The sequence below is a fragment of the Gadus morhua genome, chromosome 17 (assembly GCF_902167405.1).
Source record: "Gadus morhua chromosome 17, gadMor3.0, whole genome shotgun sequence".
Lineage (NCBI taxonomy): Eukaryota > Metazoa > Chordata > Actinopteri > Gadiformes > Gadidae > Gadus > Gadus morhua.
This window is the reverse complement of record NC_044064.1, coordinates 14,144,407-14,163,273: the sequence shown is the minus strand read 5'-3', so window position 1 is coordinate 14,163,273 and position 18,867 is coordinate 14,144,407. Positions and strand designations below refer to the sequence as shown.

The following is an 18,867-nucleotide window of genomic DNA, read 5'->3' as shown; positions in this document are numbered from 1 at the left end:
AAGGTGCTCCTAAAATAACCTTACAGCTGGTTCCTCGCCCTGCCGTGCGTTGCTGTCCCAGGAACGACCCGCCCCAAACCCACTCGACCATGCACTTCCTTGGAAGCTCAGCAATACACCCGCCAAAACACAGTCACCACTGTGTTTCGGCGGGTGCAACTTAAATGGCGGGTCCAACTTAAAAGGTGCTCCTAAAAAGACAACCTGAAATGATTTAAAACCGTGTGTTGTCCCTTTTTAAAACGGGCTAAATCCTTGCCTGCCGCTTGTGGCTGCTTGCAGCCTTCTCAGGAACTGACCCCCCCCCCCCCCAAACACACTTGACAATGCACTTCCTTGGAAGCTCAGCAACGCACCCGCCAAGTGTGGAGTCGATCGGATGACCTGAAAATTGAAGTCAGACAGACGGACGGACCGAGACTAATCTAATTATAGTTAGATAACTTGCCATGAAGATGCCAAATGATGAAAAGTGTCTGTTGTGTTGAGTGCCTTTTTAAGTGGGAAACTTTAGATGATCTATTTTAAATACTTCCACACACAAGTATTTAACATCTATAGTAAGTGACTAGTGCATACATCTCTAGGTGAAGCTTGTGTGTTATTTTAATATATGTGTGTGTGTGTATGTGTGTGTGTGTGTCTGTAGCTTGTCCAGGTGATCATCAACTCCAGCCACCTGGAGCAGGCCTGTACCTTCCTGGAGGAGTTCATCTCCAACCTGACCAACGTGCCCCCGGACACGGCCAACTCCACCCAGCTGTACGGCACCTCTACCTTCAAGGTGAAACCCGCCTTCCTTTCCGGGAATCAGTTCTTTCAGTTCAGTTCACCATAACGATTCGTTCGTTTGATTCGTTCGTTTTGATTCGTTCGTTACGTCAGATTACGTCATTTGACAGGGAATCTCACAGGTGTCTGTCCTTGTCGTTCACCTTCGGGATTCGTTCGTTGGGAACGAATCGGTCGCGACCGACCCATCCCTACTGTACTCCTGTAAACACCCCGTCTCCATGCCATGCTGCTGTGCTAATCTAAGGTGTGATGTCACTCTGGCCCCTCCCCCAGGACACCCGGCATGCGGCGGAGGCGGAGATCTACACCAACCTCAACGCCAAGATAGACCAGTTCTTGCAGCTGGCGGATTACGATTGGACCACCGCCGCGCAGGGGGGCGGAGCCATGACGCCCAGCGACTACCTGACTGACCTCATCACCTTCCTGCAGAGCACCTTCACGGTCCTCACAAACCTGCCGGTTAGAGCACACACACGCACACGCACTCGCGTGCATGCACACGCACACCTACACACCTACACACCTTCACGGTCCTCACAAACCTGCCGGTTAGAGCACACACACGCACACGCACTCGCGTGCATGCACACGCACACCTACACACCTACACACCTTCACGGTCCTCACAAACCTGCCGGTTAGAGCACACACACACGCACTCACGTGCACACGCACACCTACACACCTACACACCTTCACGGTCCTCACAAACCTGCCGGTTAGAACACACACACACACACACACACACACACACACACACACACACACACACACACACACACACACACACACACACACACACACACACACACACACACACACACACACACACACACACACACACACACACACACACACCTTCACCTTCACTGCCACTGTCCTCACAAACCTGCCAGTAATATCAGAGTAATGCGCTCAATCACTCCCTGAAATATATCCCCAGTATATCCCCAGAACATTTCAAGCATATTCTGACTAAAGTACATTGTAGTGCAGGTACATGTGAGCGTATGTGTTTGTAACAGTGTGTGTGCGTTCTATGAGGTCTGCGTTGTGCGGACGTTCCCCTCAGTGTTGGACAATAGACCAGGGCTTCTTATACTGCAGGTCGGGAACCTAGGAAGGTTGTTGTGACCCAGCTCAAGGCGGCCTGACGACACACAGAACTCAGAAAAGTAATCCTTTCGTTGTGCTTCATAAAGACCTGAATCTATATCTATATCAGTATGGATAGCTGGAAAAACCACAATGCATCAGGTTTGTCCAATGTCGCTTCCAATAATCGATAATCTACGCACGTACCGATCTAAATCTACGTGATGAGGAGGATTTCTTAATCGTGTAAGACAAATGGAATCACTTTGTCATAAAACTTCATCAAACATCATACACTGTTTAGATACATAAATAGATACATACATACATACACACACACATACATACATCTTGTACATACTTACGTACATAATATGTAGTATATGGATGTGGAGGGATGTATGTTGTTTTGATATGTAACAGCCGTACAACGTTGGATCTAGAAGGTTATTATACATATATGCACCCAGGGAAGTGTCTCTGTTGTTAGGTAAAATAGAAATACTTTAATACCGTACCATGCAACCCTACCTCTATCAGATGACTGGCTTAGGACCACACACACACACACACACACACACACACACACACACACACACACACACACACACACACACACACACACACACACACACACACACACTCTCACTCTCGCAGGTTGGGTGAGCTTGTAGCGGATCAGCCTGGCAGATTAGCTCTAAGTCGGTTAGAGGCGACAAGGCTCAACACACACAGTGATGGAGCTAAGTGTTCTCTAGCCTCCCCACACACACGCATGCACACACACGTACAGATAGACACACACACACACCCTGGAGGGCCCCTTAAGTAGGTCAAGAGGATGTAAACACCTGACTAGCTGGCCCCCAGAGAGCAGCTGACCCTTCAGCAACGAGATAAGTAGAAGACTAGTAGAATATAATAGTTATGGTACCAATAAAGAATAAACTTGTTATGGTACCAATAGTAGAATATACTAGAGTTATAATTCAGATAGGAGGATATACTAGTTAACTATAACTAATAGTAACCTAATATAACCGTTAGTAAAATATACAAAAGTTATAGTCCCTAGAGTTATAGTACCAATAGTAGATTATTCCAGAGAGGTCAAGGACCAACCAAAACTGTCTGGGTTGACTACCAACACACTCGTTGTGTTGGCATGATGTCGAACAACTAGTTGTGTTGTCATGACCTCAGTGAAAAGATTGATGTCTGGACTTCCTGTTGTTTGGGTGTGTCGTCATGACAACGTTCAATCGAATGATCCCTCCTTCCTGGTGTGGTGGCTGTCACGACTACAGTCCACAGAATCATCCCTAATTCCTGGTGTGTTTGCATGACTACGGTCAACGGAAGGATTCCTACTTCCTGGTGTGTGTTGCCTTGTTGTCATGACTACGGTCAACGTAAGGATTCCGACTTCCTGGTGTGTTTCCTTGTTGTCGTGACCACGATCAACAGAATGATTCAACACTGACTTTGCTGACTGTTGAATTGATAGCTGTGCATGTCGTACCGTAGGGGATGCCCGTCGAACACGCCACGCTGCCGGTGAGTACACGCCTGCGTTGCCGTGGTAGCAGAGTGCCGTGAACTGAGTTGGCCCCCTCACCCCGCCCCCTTTGAACCCCCAGGATCGACCCTGTTAACCCTTGACCTTTTGAACCGTAGGGAACCAGACCTCAGCATGTGACAGGGGTGAGGCACGTCCGTCACTAAGTACTCGGATGTCTCCGTGTGGCCATTAAGTCACTCACCTATTGCATGCTGGGTAATGCCAGTCCCTGTCAGGTAACCCAACACTGCATATCTGCAACAGGGTTGAGAGTGTGTAACTAAAACGCATTCTGGGGTGCCTTGCTCCCTTGTGATGTGGTTGATGTGAAACCAGACACTGTTATGGTTGCCAGTGGTTTAAGCAAAGGGACACACATTTGCCAGCCCTAGTCGTATATATGGTCTGGTTGGTTTAACCCATTTTTAATCTGCCACAACTAAACCAATAACCACTCTCATTGTATACTTGAATCATGGCAGCAAAGCATAGTAGTCTTGGGTCCATCTCCTGTACCTACTGCTGTATTAACATAGTCTGTACATGTGTGTTTCAGTAGTCTAGAAGTCTCTGAGGCAGTGTGTGTGTGTTGTGTGTTTCTCTGTATATTTCTGCACCAGCCAGTTCTCTGTGTCAGGCTGTTCCTTACATGTCCTTACCGGTATTGCTTCTTAACACGGATAAGCAGGCAGGAATGTCTCCAGGTCACGTACACGCGCACACGCACACACACACACACACACACACACACACACACACACACACACACACACACACACACACACACACACACACACACACACACACACACACACACACACACACACACACACACAACAAACGCATTATTCAGTCTTATGTCATTAACATGAGAATTACTTTATTTAAATATATATTCACCTTGCCCACTGGTATCTCTCCTCTTTCCTCTCCTCTCTATTCTCTCTGCTCTCGCATCTCTCCTCTCGTCTCTCCTGTTTCCTCTCCTAGCTAATTGTTTCCAGTCGTGTGTTGAATTCAAAGACAAAGCTGCCCTTGTCACACACACACACACACACACACACACACACACACACACACACACACACCTGTGTGTGTGTGTGTGTGTGTGTGTGTGTGTGTGTGTGTGTGTGTGTGTGTGTGTGTGTGTTTTTATGTCCTGTGTGTATGTTTGTGTCGGTGTGTTCAGGACATGTAAATAGAATTAACCCATTTCACGGTCAATCACACCGCCTGGTCGTTGAACTCTGCTGTGTGTGTGTGTGTGTGTGTGTGTGTGTGTGTGTGTGTGTGTGTGTGTGTGTGTGTGTGTGTGTGTGTGTGTGTGTGTGTGTGTGTGTGGTCTGAGGTTCAGCATCATGTCAGAGGATATCCAGACACTAGAAGGTGTGTGTTACTTTACAAATGTGATCACATGTGCATACTGTGTGGGATAGATGTGTGTGTTTGTTATTTAATTTTTTTCGACTTATGTATGTATTTTTGTTATAGTATATACACAGTGAGTGATTGTATAATGGATTATACTCTCTTACTACACTTGTATTACACTGATGATGATGTCAATGGAGGAGTACCCAGCAAATTCATTGCCACTGTTTTTCCTGAATAATCACACACGCACACGCACCGACACCGACACACACCGACACACACCGACACACACACACCGACACACACACACACACACACACACACACACACACACACACACACACACACACACACACACACACACACACACAAACCACTGATTATAATCATTTAAAGGTGTGTGTGTGTGTGTGTGTGTGTGTGTGTGTGATAAATGAAGGTAATTAAATGTACAGCGTCCGAGGAGAGGACTTGTGTTTATTGTTAAAACACTTAAAGGTGTGTATGTCTGACTTTTTGAGGGAGTGTGTGTTTGTGCGTGTGTGTCTGTGTGGGTCTGTTTGTGTGTGCAGGGCATCCAATCACAGATAATGAGTCTTCTAACCTCTACCCTGGCTGATCATTACATGTTTTGTTTGTGTGTGTTTGTTGTATCATGTGCATTAATTCAGGGTGTGCGTTTGTTCCGTTGAGTGGATATTTGTGTATGAGATCAATATGTAATTATAATGGATGGAAGAACATTAAGCTGTTTGTGTATGTGTGTGTATTTTCTATTTTCATCCTCTTTTCCATATATTTTTCTCTAAGGTGGCTCTATGTCTCTCACCAAGGTTAAGGTCTCTCTAACTGTAACTCTGTCTCTCTCCCAGGGTAGGGTCTCTCTCTCTCTGTCTCTGTCTCTGTCTCCGTCTCTGTCTCTCTCTCTAACTGTAGCTCTATGTCTCTCTCCCAGGTTAAGGTCTCTCTCTCTCTCTAACTGTGACTCTGTGGTACCCTGGTAGAGATCAGGGTAAGGTCTCTGATCCGCTCTCTCTCTAACTCTACCTCAATGTGTTCCTCTCAGGGTAAAGTGGCCCAGACGGCCTGCATGTCTGTGTGTAAGCACATCAGCAACTCTCTGCTCCAGCTGCTGCTGGACCCGGACGTCAGGAGCATCTCTATAGGAGCCCTACATCAGGTCAACACGGACCTGCTGCAGTGCGAGAGTGAGTGCCCACTTCTCCCGTCTGTAACTAGTGTAGTAAGCTGGATGACCACAGGGGGTGCTGTTGGACCACCATTCCTTCTGTATTAAATCAATGCGAGGGCTTGATTGGGATGAAATAACACATAATTAAAACAATGATGCAAGTAGTAAAAGTGCTTATTGCACAGATGTAACAGTTTGTAATTTGACTTACCGTAAATGTAATCAAAATCAGATGTGAAGTATTAATTTGTATTTGATTATCTTGTTTATTCATTTAAAATGCATGAATTGCAACTTATAACAATGCGAAAGTAGAAAAACTTGATTTTGATTATCAAGCAATTTATTGTTTCACCCAACAACAACATACTAGTGAAAGGAGTCTCTCTCTCTCTCTCTCTCTCTCTCTCTCTCTCTCTCTCTCTCTCTCTCTCTCTCTCTCTCTCTCTCTCTCTCTCTCTCTCTCTCTCTCTCTCTCTCTCTCTCTCTCTCTCTCTCTCTCTCTCTTTCTTTCCTGTGCTAGTCATCCGTCCTGTCCTCCATTAATTTATCATCCCCTGTGTGTGTCATGTTTGTACACTTGTGGAGAGCAAGGATGGAGAGAGCTGGATGGGGGAGGGAGAGAGGGGATTGAAGAAACAGGGAGGAGACCTGAAGGAGAGGGGGGAGGAAAGAGAAGGTTCAAGAAACAGGGAGTGGAAGAGAGAGTGAGGTAGAGGAGGTTAGAGAGAGAGTGAGGTAGAGGATGGAGTTTGAAGCAGTCTACATGATCAAGGGTCTTAAAGTCACAACCAGGGTCACGCTCTGTGTGTGTGTGTGTGTGTGTGTGTGTGTGTGTGTGTGTGTGTGTGTGTGTGTGTGTGTGTGTGTGTGTGTGTGTGTGTGTGTGTGTGTGTGTGTGTGTGTGTGTGTGTGTGTGTGTGTGTACGATTGAAAGGGAAGAGGGAGAGAGTGAGTGGGAGAAAGGGGTAGAGATCAGGTAGTCGTACAAATGGGAGGATAGAAGTGAGTTTGCTTACTTTCTTCTGCTCTCTTAAAACAAAAGAGACGGGAAGTCTAGTGTGTGTGTGTGTGTGGGTGTTTGTTAGGGTTTGTGCGTTGGAGAGTGCGTGTTGTTGTAGGGGTCAATGAAGATGGCATGCGTGTAATCGCGTTACAGAGAGAGAGCGCGAGAGAGAGAGAGAGAGAGAGCGTGCTTTATGAGGGAAAGAGATTAGCCACAGCTTTCCTTTTTATTTCATTTTTTTACATCCGCATGAATTCTGTCTCTCCTTGTCGGTCTGTCTGTGTGTTTCTCTCTCAATCTGTGTGTGTGTTCTCCTGTCTCTCTGTCTCTCTCTGTCTCTTTCTCTGTCTCTGTTCTCAGCGTATGTGTATTGCTTGTTTACAGGGGCCAACCGACGCGCAGATCCCACCTTACACTCTATATGACCCTGTGAGACACACACGCACAAACACACACACACTTGAGCGTCACATTGCGCTCCAAGTGCAACAGTTGTCTACTGTTTCCATGCACAGGGAAGCCCTGTGTGTGTGTGTGTGTGTGTGTGTGTGTGTGTGTGTGTGTGTGTGTGTGTGTGTGCGCACACGCACGCATGCACACACAAACACAGACACACACCCTCACGACCCAGCGAAATGACTTCAACCCCCCAAGCTGTGATTTGTCTGCCAATCTATTTCTACTCACCCAATCCAACTATATTCTCTCTCTGTCTCTCTCTCTCCCTCTCTCTCTTTCTCTCTCTCTTTTGTCTCCCCCCTCCCTCACCCCTTTCCCTGCCACGGCGTGTGGTTGTGTGCTTAATGTGTGTGTATGTGTGGTGTTTTCCCACAGGTTTTGCCAGAGCCGGGCCGGTGACGGGCTACCAAGGAGACACGTTGATTCTGGCCTTCAGTGACTTGAGACAAGTAGGTCTTTGTCCCTCCACCCTCTCCCTCTCTCTCTCGCTCATACTCTTTTTAGCTCTCGCTCTCTCTTACTCTACAATCTCTCCCTCACTCCCTGTCTCTCTCTCTCTCTCTCTCTCTCTCTCTCTCTCTCTCTCTCTCTCTCTCTCTCTCTCTCTCTCTCTCTCTCTCTCTCCCTCACTCCCTGTATCTCTCTCTCTCTCTCTCACTCTCACTCTCTCTACACTCTTAGCGTCCTTGCTCACTCTCTCAGGTCCCGTACGGTGTAGACGGTCTCTCTATTCCCGTACGGCGTAGACAGTCTCTCTGGTCAGACAGGTCCCGTACGGTGTGGATGGACTCTCTGGTCAGACAGGTCCCGTACGGTGTAGACGGTCTCTCCGGTCCCGTACAGTGTAGACGGTCTCTCTCTGCTTAGACAGGTCCCGTATAGGGTAGATGTCTCTCTGGTCCCGTGTGGTGTAGACGGTCTCTCTGTTCCCGTGCGGTGTAGACGGTCTCTCCGGTCCCGTACGGTGTAGACGGTCTCTCCGGTCCCGTACAGTGTAGACGGTCTCTCTCTGCTCAGAAAGGTCCCGTACGGTGTAGACGGTCTCTCTCTGCTCAGAAAGGTCCCGTACGGTGTAGACAGTCTCTCCGGTCCCGTACGGTGTAGACGGTCTCTCTCTGCTCAGACAGGTCTCACACTGGGAAGACGTACACATCAATTCACATTCACCGGCGAGACACATGAATAGATGTACGTGCGCAAACACAAACCACACACACACACTTCACGTGTAAATGCAAATCCCCGGACACACACGGAGCGGTGGTCTGAGGTGCGTGGTGCTGGGGGGGCCGGGTCTCCCATCGGGACGGGGGTGTTGGGTTGAGGACCAGGACAGAACCGAGGGGAACCGAGCGGAACTGGGCGGGACCGGCTGAACCAGCAGCTTTGGGTCTTTTGTAACCGGGCTGGGAACCCAGAACACAGGGCGGAGCCTGTGTGTGTGTTTGAGCGTGTGTGTGTGTGTGTGTGTGTATATCGGTCGGTATGTGTGTGCGCATTCTGTGTTTGCAGTCTTTGGTGTTTGATGTGTGTGTATATGTGTGAGAAACTGGGTGGTGGCGTGCGTGTGCACGTTGGTGTGCACGTGGGTGTGCGTGTGACAGCAACTCGGTTGACATTGTTGTTTTTTTCAAACAAACTTTTTGTGCTTGACCGCCTTTGTTGTATATATGTGTGTGTGTGTGAGAAATCGGGCATCAAGGGACCAAAGAATGTTTGCCTGTGTGTGTGTGTGTGTGTGTGTGTGTGTGTGTGTGTGTGTGTGTGTGTGTGTGTGTGTGTGTGTGTGTGTGTGTGTGTGTGTGTGTGTGTGTGTGTGTGTGTGTGTGTGTCAGTATGTGTGTGACCATGCTCCTCGGCATGTGATTGTCATCGTTGAGGTTGGGTGTGTGAATGTGTTTTAGTTTGTCGCCGTTGTTTGTCGTTGTGTGTGCGCGCGCGTGTGTGTGTGTGTGTGTGTGAGAGACCGGTGTGTGTGTGTGTGTGTGTGTGTGTGTGTGTGTGTGTGTGTGTGTGTGTGTGTGTGTGTGTGTGACAGCGGATGACAGATGGCCTGCAACGTGGTGTCTGCAGGATGAATGAGGTGAGGGACAGAGACGGATAGGCCTTTATCCCTCTGTCACAATCCCTCTTTCTCTCTCTCTCTCCTCCCTTTCTCCGCCTGTCTGGATGATGCACTGCCTCTTGTTCTGTCGCTCGGAGGAGGAGAGGAAGGGGGAGAGAAAGAGAGGGAGAGAAAAGAAGAAAAAATTGCATTCATCTGGCATCAATGTTTTCTTCAAGGGACACCCCTTCCCCCTCCTCCTCCCCCTCCTCCTTCTCCTCCTCCCCCCCTCTTCTCCTCCCCTGATGTTGTCACCCTCACTTTCCTCCGATTCCCTTGGCCTTCCTCCTCCTCCTCCTCCTATCCTCTTTTTGTCTGCCTGTCATTCTCTCACCTCTTCCTCTTTCACTGCTTCTCCCCCTTCGCATTTCCCGTCTTCCTCATCCCTTCTCCTCCTGTCCTTTCGCTCGTCTCTCCTCTCTTTTAACCTTCTCTCTGGTCTCCTCTTATCTCCTGTCTTCTTCTTCCTTCTCCTCCTATTATTTCTCCATGTCCATTTCATTATTCTCTCCCCCTCCTCATCACTCTTGACTAATAACATATTCTCTCTCTTTCTCTAAATCTCTAACACTAATAATAATCTCCTCAGTGTACAAATGTGCTTATTGGTGTGTTTATTTGCATGTGTAATTTTGTACGCGTGTGTGGTAAATGGACTGCATTTATATGAAGCTTTTATCCAAAGCGCTACACAACATTGCCTAACATTCCCCCATTCATGCAAACATTCACACACTGACGACGGAGTCCACCACGACAGGCGACAGCCAGCTCGTCGGGAGTAGTTAGGGTTACGAGCCTTGCTCAGGGACACCTCGACTCCCTCAGCTAGGAGGAGCCGGGGTTTGAACTAGCAACCTTGCGGTTACCAGCCAACCCGCTCTATTTTCTGAGCAACTGCCGCCCATATGCATAAATGAACACAGCCTTAACCAGACACTTTTAGGCTGACTTGTATGTGAATGTGTGTCTCCTCTCTTTCCTTTATATTTGCCATAAAGACTGCCACCAATGCATACAATATTCATTGGGAAAGGATTTCATTATTTGTTTTGATTTAACTTAGAATCTGGAGGTAGACCATATTGGCACCCCCTCCGCCTTACAAATACAGTCGTCATGGAGACAGAAAGATGGGGTGAGAGAGGGAAAGAGAGTGATGTTGAGAAAGATTCAGAAGGAAAGACAAAGAGGGGAAGAAAGGAGAGGAGAGAGATTGAAAGAGATTTTTGGTGTGTTTTTTTTCTTCAGATCTACTCTCCTATATTTAGAACTGTAATATCTCTAGTTGCTTCAGACTGTGTGTGTGTGTGTGTGTGTGTGTGTGTGTGTGTGTGTGTGTGTGTGTGTGTGTGTGTGTGTGTGTGTGTGTGTGTGTGTGTGTGTGTGTGTGTGTGTGTGGTTGCACTATGCGGTTTGGATAAGTGCTTGCAACAGTAGAGTTCCACTCATCCCAGTCCTCTCTTTGTCATGCCACACAAACATTCCTCTACCACGCACTAGTGTGTGTGTGTGTGTGTGTGTGTGTGTGTGTGTGTGTGTGTGTGTGTGTGTGTGTGTGTGTGTGTGTGTGTGTGTGTGTGTGCGCTTTCTTCTTTCCATTCCTTTGGTTGACCACAGAAGAAGAAATTCCATCCATTCATATTTCTAATAGTCTCTCTTTTTTCTCTCTCTCTGCTCTGGGCTTTAGAATATTTTTTGCTTCAATAGGCTTTATCTATAAGTGTTTTTCAAAATAAGAGTCCGGTAGAATAAATGATCTAGGCATAGAATAACCCTCACTAGGCATTATGTTTAAGTTTCGGGTCCCGGAGAACAAAGCCACCGCCACCACATTCACATGGAGTTGACTCCTCTCCAAGGGAGGAGCAGGTTGGGGAGGAGGAGAGAGGAAGAATGGGGGAGGTAGGGGGAAGAGGTACAACGGGGATGGAGGAGATGGGGGAGAAATCAAGGATGTGCAGAGGTTCTCTCATCTCATTTCTAATATTTGTACAAATTTGAAGCTTTTATTGTGAAACAACCTCCTAATTTATCTTAATTCTGAACCTTGACAAATCGCCTGTCTTTGGCTGTGTGTGTGTGTGTGTGACCTTTGCCCTTCTCAGTACACACACAAGGAAGGATGAGACGATGGCCAGAAAGAGACGAGGAGAGAGTTGGTGTGAGAGAGAGGGAGAGGGAGAGAGAGAGGGAGAGGGAGAGAGAGCGCAAGAGCGCGCGCGTCAGTGATGGACAGAGAGAGGGGAGGTCTGACCACAGCGAGGAACATGGCTTGAATGTGTTGATGGAGGGCAAAGGAAGTGAGAGAAAGAGAGAAAGAGTGCAGTCAGGTGAAAACGATGGAGCGCTGAAACAGACAGACAGGGTGGTCTCTCTCTCTCCTCTCTCTCCTTTCTCCCTCATCCCCTCTCTCTCCTCTCTTTCTCCTCCTCCTTCCCTCTCTCTCCTCCCTACCCTTTCACTCCACTCCCCCCAGGAGGGTTGACACTTCCCTTGGTCTGTCTGACCGCTCTCAGAAGGGGGGAGACGGAGAGAGGGGGATGAAAGAGAGGGAGGAGGGGATGAGCACCAGACAGACATGTAAATGCTCACCCCGTTGATCTTTTGGGGAGAGAAGAAGACACACACACACACACACACACACACACACACACACACACACACACACACACACACACACACACACACTCTTGCTCTCTAACATCCAGAAGAGAGACACTGAGGGCTGAAAGTTTATTTGCCGTCAGCATCAAGTTGGCTAGCGCCTTGGCATGCAACAGGCGCGCACACGCATGCACTAACACAACACGCATCACACCGCACACATCCACTAGCACATCACACCACACGCACACACTGCACACACACACACACACACACACAGTTAGCACAGAGACAGGAGCTAGCCGGCTGAGCTCTTAATGGTTGAAGTCCTTGACACATCTTCCTATCTGGACGGGTGTGTTCTCTGTCTCCCTCTCACTCTTTTCAGTCTCACTCTCTCTCACCATACCTCTCCGTCTGTCTCTGAAGTCACTGTAAGTTGCTTTGGATAAAAGTGTCTGAAAGTAATTCAATTAACTTCTGTTTTTGTCAGAGCACAAACAGGATTAAATACACAGAGACACAGTTAACTAAACGACTCTCTCTCTCTCTCTCTCTCTCTCTCTCTCTCTCTCTCTCTCTCTCTCTCTCTCTCTCTCTCTCTCTCTCTCTCTCTCTCTCTCTCTCTCTCTCTCTCTCTCTCTCTCTCTCTCTCTCTCTCTCTCTCTCTCTCTCTCTCTCTCTCTCTCTCGGTGCAGAGGGAGGTCAGTAGAAGAGAGGATATATGGGGACTAGGGAGGGCTGAGAACCTACACACTGACCCCCTTACACACCTTATCTGATCCAACACACACGCACAGCGTTCTTGGAGTGCTCATTGTCCAAACAAAAGATGAAATCACTGTAGCAAAATATCAATACTCATGTGTGTGTGTGTGTGAGCGAGAGAGTGTGTGTGTGTGTGTGTGTGTGTGTGTGTGTGTGTAGTGGCTCGTGACTCCTGAAGCGTTTTTTAAGGATGCTTGTGTGTACACGTAACTTATCAGAAGGAAAGTGTGACTAGGTTGGATGATGGATGTGCGTGTGTGGAAAAATAGATGCTATTTATTTATTTATACTGACGTGTTTTTATGTGCGAGTGTGTGTGTGTGTGCTTGTGTGTGTCTAAGTGTTTGTGGACTTCTGTGCGTGCCTCTGTGTGTGTGTGTGTGTGTGTGTTTGAATCTGTGTGCTTTAAATTGTTTGCGTGTGTGTGTGGGTGGGTGTGCTTACAAATGGGTGTGTGTGTGTTTGTGCATGTGTGCTTTTAAGTATGTATATGTGTGTGTGTGTGTGTGTGTGTGTGTGTTTGCACCTTCTGTCACCTTCCGGTGCTGTCTGCGGCTGGACGGCTTATCTCCGAGACGACGGGTTAGACCGCGGTCAGAGCAACAGAGCTGTTCCTGTAATCTGATTGGCCAGAAGGGGAGTGGTACTCCTGAACTTCCGACCAATGGTCAAGCAGCGGTCAGGAGGGAGAGTGAGAGGGTGCATGCTGGGGTCAAGGTGGTGCGCCACACACACACACACAGACACACGCACACACACACACACACACACACAGACACACACACGCACATGCGCACACGCACACACATTCTTGAAGTACATGTAATGCTTTTGACTCAAATTATTATTCTACAACAACCCTGGTAATCACTAGAAACACATATGGTGTGTATGATGGGAGGGGGGTGTTGGGAGGGGGTCGGGACATTGTTTTGCTCTGGGTCTCGACCCCCGTGTCCGAGCTACGACCTTTACGTACTTCCCTTCCTGTTTGCTTGTGTGTTGCTGTAGTGTGTGTGTGTGTGTGTGTGTGTGTGTGTGTGTGTGTGTGTGTGTGTGTGTGTGTGTGTGTGTGTGTGTGTGTGTGTGTGTGTGTGTGTGTGTGTGTGTGTGTGTGAACTCTATGGTCAAGTCAGTTCCCCCAACAACTCTCACCTTTCATGGGTTTCCTGTGTAGAGAGAAAGAGGGACACACACACACACACAGTGAGTGAGGGAGCTGTTGAAGGTTGATGATCTATTCACCATCATTAGGATTACCGTCCAATGTCACCTCAACGTAAGGGCTGGAAGCTTCGGACTTGGAGTCGAACCCTAAGGGACCATTACCAATGATGTCACGATCTGATCTCCCCCTCCTTAGCAGTTTGGTCTCTCTACCTCTCTTTCTGTCTCTCCCACTGTATGTATGTGTGTCTTTCTCTCTCACTTCCTTGCTCTTTATACCTCTCTTTCTCTTTCCTCCTGTGTGTGTGTGTGTGTGTGTGTGTGTGTGTGTGTGTGTGTGTGTGTGTGTGTGTGTGTGTGTGTGTGTGTGTGTGTGTGTGTGTGTGTGTGTGTGTGTGTGTGTGTGTGTGTGTGTGTTGCGTCTCTCGCTCGCTCTCTCTACGTCTCCATCTCTCTTTCTGTCTCTCTCTACCTCTCTTTCTCTCTCTCCCTTTGTGTGTGTGTGTGGGCGTCTGTCTGTCTGTCTGTCCGTCTCTCTGTCTGTCTGTCTCTCTCTGTGTGTGTCTCTCTCTCTCTCTCTCTCTCTCTCTCTCTCTGTCTCTCTCTCTCTCTGTGTAGTGTCTAATTGACAGCTCAGACCCTTGGTTGAACCAACGGCACTCTTAACTGCCTCTCTATCTCACCCTCTTACTCTCTCTTTTCCTGTCTGTGTCTCTGTCTCTCTCTCTCGCTCTGTCTCTATTTACTTTCCTGATGAGTAGGGTTGGAAAAGTTATGTGTGTGTGTGTGACAGTAAGGTTGTTCTGCGTTTTGAGTCCAACAGTAGCCAGAGAGTTTTGACCCCTGATAACCTATTCCTTTGACCTCTGACCCCAACCTTTTAAGAAGTGTTTTATCGTGATGCTTTTCAACGCGTTCTCTGTTTGCTTGTATGCTGTATCATAACCAGTATGTTATCCTGGTGGCTGTACCTTTACCAGCATGTTATCCTGATGGCTGTATCTTGACCAGTATGTTATCCTGATGGCTGTATCTTTACCAGTATGTTATCCTGGTGGCTGTGTTCTAACCTGTGTGTTAGCCTGTTAGCCTGGTGGCTGTGTTCGAACCTGTATGTTAGCCTGTTAGCCTGTTGGCTGTGTTCTAACCTGTATGTTAGCCTGTTAGCCTGATGGCTGTGTTCTAACCTGTATGTTAGCCTGTTAGCCTGATGGCTGTGTTCTAACCTGTGTGTTAGCCTGTTGGCCTGATGGCTGTGTTCTAACCTGTATGTTAGCCTGTTAGCCTGGTGGCTGTGTTCTGACCTGTATGTTAGCCTGTTAGCCTGGTGGCTGTGTTCTAACCTGTGTGTTAGCCTGTTAGCCTGGTGGCTGTGTTCTAACCTGTGTGTTAGCCTGTTAGCCTATACGCCTGCTTCCTGCTTTGTCGTGCTTGACTCTATGTGTTGAGGAATGAACCGACCAATGTTGAGAAGCTGAATTCAGTTAGTTCGTAGAGAGTTAGTTTATGAGTCTGTTGTAGAGAGTTGTGAAGCGCTAGCTAGATGAAGATTTATCTTCATAACTCATCATTTATTTATCGCGATTAGTTATTTCTCAACTTGTGTTTGTAAAAACCCAATTATGTTCTGGCCATCGCGATTCATGGGCCACCTTTGTCCCAGAGAACTTTGGGAAAGTGTGTGTGTGTGTGTGTGTGTGCGTGTGCGTGCAGACTGTCATGGCGCCAGTGTGAAGTGTGTGTGTGTGTGAGATAAGGACAGAAGTACTTTCGCTAGCATTAGTGACCCCCCACTCACCCCTCAACTCTTAACTTGCAGCAAGGGGGAAAGAGGGAGATACAGATGGGAGGGAGGGAGGGGGAGAAAAGGAGATACAGATGGGAGGGAGGGGGGAGAAAGGAAGACTCTGATGGGAGAGCGCTAGGGGCAAGAGAGGGTGAAGTGTCTTTGTAATCTATTAAAAGTTTTCAGAGAAAACCAGTTCCCCTGCTTTGATGACTTTTGACCTTTGAAAGCCGATAGGAGAGCCGGGAGGAACGAGAGACGGACAGACACAGAGAGAGACGGACACGTGTCACGTCACTCTGACCTGACTGGCATTTCAACGCCACTCCCCACTAATTGAACTTTGTGAAATTATGGGATGGATGAAGGGATAAATAGGGGGAGGTTAAACGGATGCCGAAAGAATATTAACCGAAGAGGTTTGAAAAAAGTAGGGGGAAAAAGCTGAATAAAGTGACTGCTGTCGAGGAAAACTTTGACCAAAGGACACGGGAGAAGAGATGAACGCTTTAGAGAGAGGGATAGAGAGAGAGGACCAGAGCAAAGGGAATGTAAATGCATGTTCTATGCCAATAAAGCCATTTGAATTTTAAAGAGAGGTAGAATTTAGAGAGTGAGTGAGGAAGAGCGTGAGAGAGAGGGGGAGAGAGTAAGTGAGGGAGGGAGATCGAGAGGGGGGGGAGAGAGAGAGAGAGAGAGGGTGAGGGAGGGAGAGCGAGAGGGGGGGAGAGAGAGAGAGAGAGTGAGGGAGGGAGAGCGAGAGGGGGGGGAGAGAGAAAGAGTGAGTGAGGGAGGGAGATCGAGAGGGGGGGGAGAGAGAAAGAGTGAGTGAGGGAGGGAGATCGAGAGGGGGGGGAGAGAGAGAGAGAGAGTGAGGGAGGGAGAGCGAGAGGGGGGGAGAGAGAAAGAGTGAGTGAGGGAGGGAGGGAGAGGGGGAGAGAGAGAGAGAGAGTGAGGAAGGGAGAGTGAGAGGGGGTGAGAGAGAGATATTCTAGAGAGCATGAGTTCAGCAGCCAATCATAGCAGGGCTTCTGCTGATTCGTCATTTTGTTATTCTGAAGAATTAGAGGAAGAGCGTGTGTGTGTGTGTGTGTGTGTGTGTGTGTGCATATGTGCGTCTAGTGGGAGCGGGGGGGAGGTTACAGTGAGGTCAGAGAGGGAGAGGGAGTCAGAGCGAGAGGTTCAGTGAGAGGTGAAGAGGCAGACTGCTGTCACACACCAGGAGCAGCCGTGTGTGTGTGTGTGTGTAGGGTGAGCAACAGGTCAGGTGTGTGTGATATGTATCACAGCCAAGAAAAGAGAGCAGCGAACCTGCATACAACTGGCGTGCTCTGCCTCTCTCGTTCTCTCTCATTCTCTCTCTCTCTCTCTCTCGCTCTAATTGTATTCATATGCTATCATCATTGTCATCCTCACCTCCATCCATCTGTTGATCTAATCACCAATGTTATCAAAACACGTTTCTACAGCGATGTACGAAGAAAAGGCAAGGAAGGGAGATAAGAAAGGGAATGAGTTTGATTTCAAAACAAGAAAGTCTGATCATCTTTGCTGTGTGTGTGTGTGTGTGTGTGTGTGTGTGTGTGTGTGTGTGTGTGTGTGTGTGTGTGTGTGTGTGTGTGTGTGTGTGTGTGTGTGTGTGTGTGTGTGTGTGTGTGTGTGTCCATTTTAAAAGGTTTGGTTTTAGGGGGGATCTCTGCCTCACTTTTATTCAGCTGGACCGCCAGAAGCTGTCAGTCCTACTGTGACCTGTATGACTGACCAGGTGAAGGTAGTCTGGTTATAGGACCTGGTTGTTAGTTTATATTCCTATAGTTTATATTAGTTCCTGCCGTCAACCTAGTTTCTGCCTGGGTTAAGAGGTTGTGTGTATATGGGACGTTTTCGCAGCCTTCGATTTGAAGCTTGTAACAATTCTGACTCTGTCTCTCACTTTCTGTCTCTAGCGATCGCTCTGTGGCTCTGTCTCTCTCGCCTCTCTCTTTCTCTTTCTCTTTGTATCAGTTCATCTTCATCACCGTTAGTCTGCAGTCTGTTTTCATCTCCTCTTCCGTTCTCTCCATCATCTCTTCCCACACATGTGGTTAACCCCCCACCCTTACCCCCATCACCTCTGATTTCACATATGGCTTCTTCTGAATGGTGTTACCCAGAGTTCACTGGGACTCTGTGCATGTGTGGGTGTGTGAGACAGCCAGTTATGCAACAGAAATATGGGGGTCACCTCAAAAAGCACACCCTCCTGCGTTCACATGCACACCTACCGATATCTCTCTGTATCAGTTCAGTTATGCTTCTCAAAAGATAGAACAAGATTGACTTTGAAAATATAAACATGTATTAAGAAATCATTCTCTGACTCTCTTTCTCTTACTCCTGCTCTCTCTCCCTCTTTATCTCTCTGTCTGACTCCCTGTTTCTCCCCCTATCTGCCACTATTTCTCTTCCTCTTTCTACTGCTCTCTCTGTCTCTGTCTCTCTCTCTCTGTCTCTGTCTCTCTCTCTCTGTCTCTGTCTCTGTCTCTGTCTCTCTCTAGCTGCTGGATCTGTTCACTCAGTGGGATTGGTCCAGCTACCTGGCCGACTACGGCCGGACAACCAGCCGATACGTCCGCGTTAACCCCCACACGGCTCTGCTGCTGCTGGACAAGTCAGTACCTGTCTGTCTGTCTGTCTGTCCATCTCAATTTTCTTGCTCTCAAAAGCCAAACCCTTGTGGGCTCTTCCTCTCTCTCTCCATCTCTCTGTCTCTTTCTCTCTCGCCCTCTCGTTATCTCTCTCTCTTTTACCCATCTTGTTCATTCCTTTTTTTCTTCCCGTTTGGTTCCACCAGGTTAACTAAGCCGTGAGTATCGTGTGTGTCTGTGTGTTTGTGTGTCTGTTTTTTTTTTCCTGTATTGCATGAAGATTGCGAAGAGTTTGTGTGTTGTTTTCCCTAAAGATCATCACT

At 47.9% G+C, this 18,867-nt stretch overlaps 1 protein-coding gene across 4 annotated transcripts in view; it reads left to right on the top strand.

Moving 5' to 3' along the window:
• Nucleotides 1-18,867, top strand: part of exoc6b (exocyst complex component 6B) — a 47,045-nt gene that overhangs the window by 25,498 nt on the left and 2,680 nt on the right. The window contains exons 17-23 of one of the 4 annotated variants that reach the window (XM_030337653.1): nucleotides 650-784; nucleotides 1,069-1,257; nucleotides 3,421-3,450; nucleotides 5,895-6,036; nucleotides 7,861-7,934; nucleotides 18,455-18,567; nucleotides 18,751-18,762. In XM_030337653.1, coding sequence (XP_030193513.1) covers nucleotides 650-784; nucleotides 1,069-1,257; nucleotides 3,421-3,450; nucleotides 5,895-6,036; nucleotides 7,861-7,934; nucleotides 18,455-18,567; nucleotides 18,751-18,762 — 695 coding nt within the window. The remainder of the gene's footprint in view (nucleotides 1-649; nucleotides 785-1,068; nucleotides 1,258-3,420; nucleotides 3,451-5,894; nucleotides 6,037-7,860; nucleotides 7,935-18,454; nucleotides 18,568-18,750; nucleotides 18,763-18,867) is intronic. The other 3 variants (XM_030337654.1, XM_030337655.1, XM_030337656.1) reach the window with 3 other exon arrangements.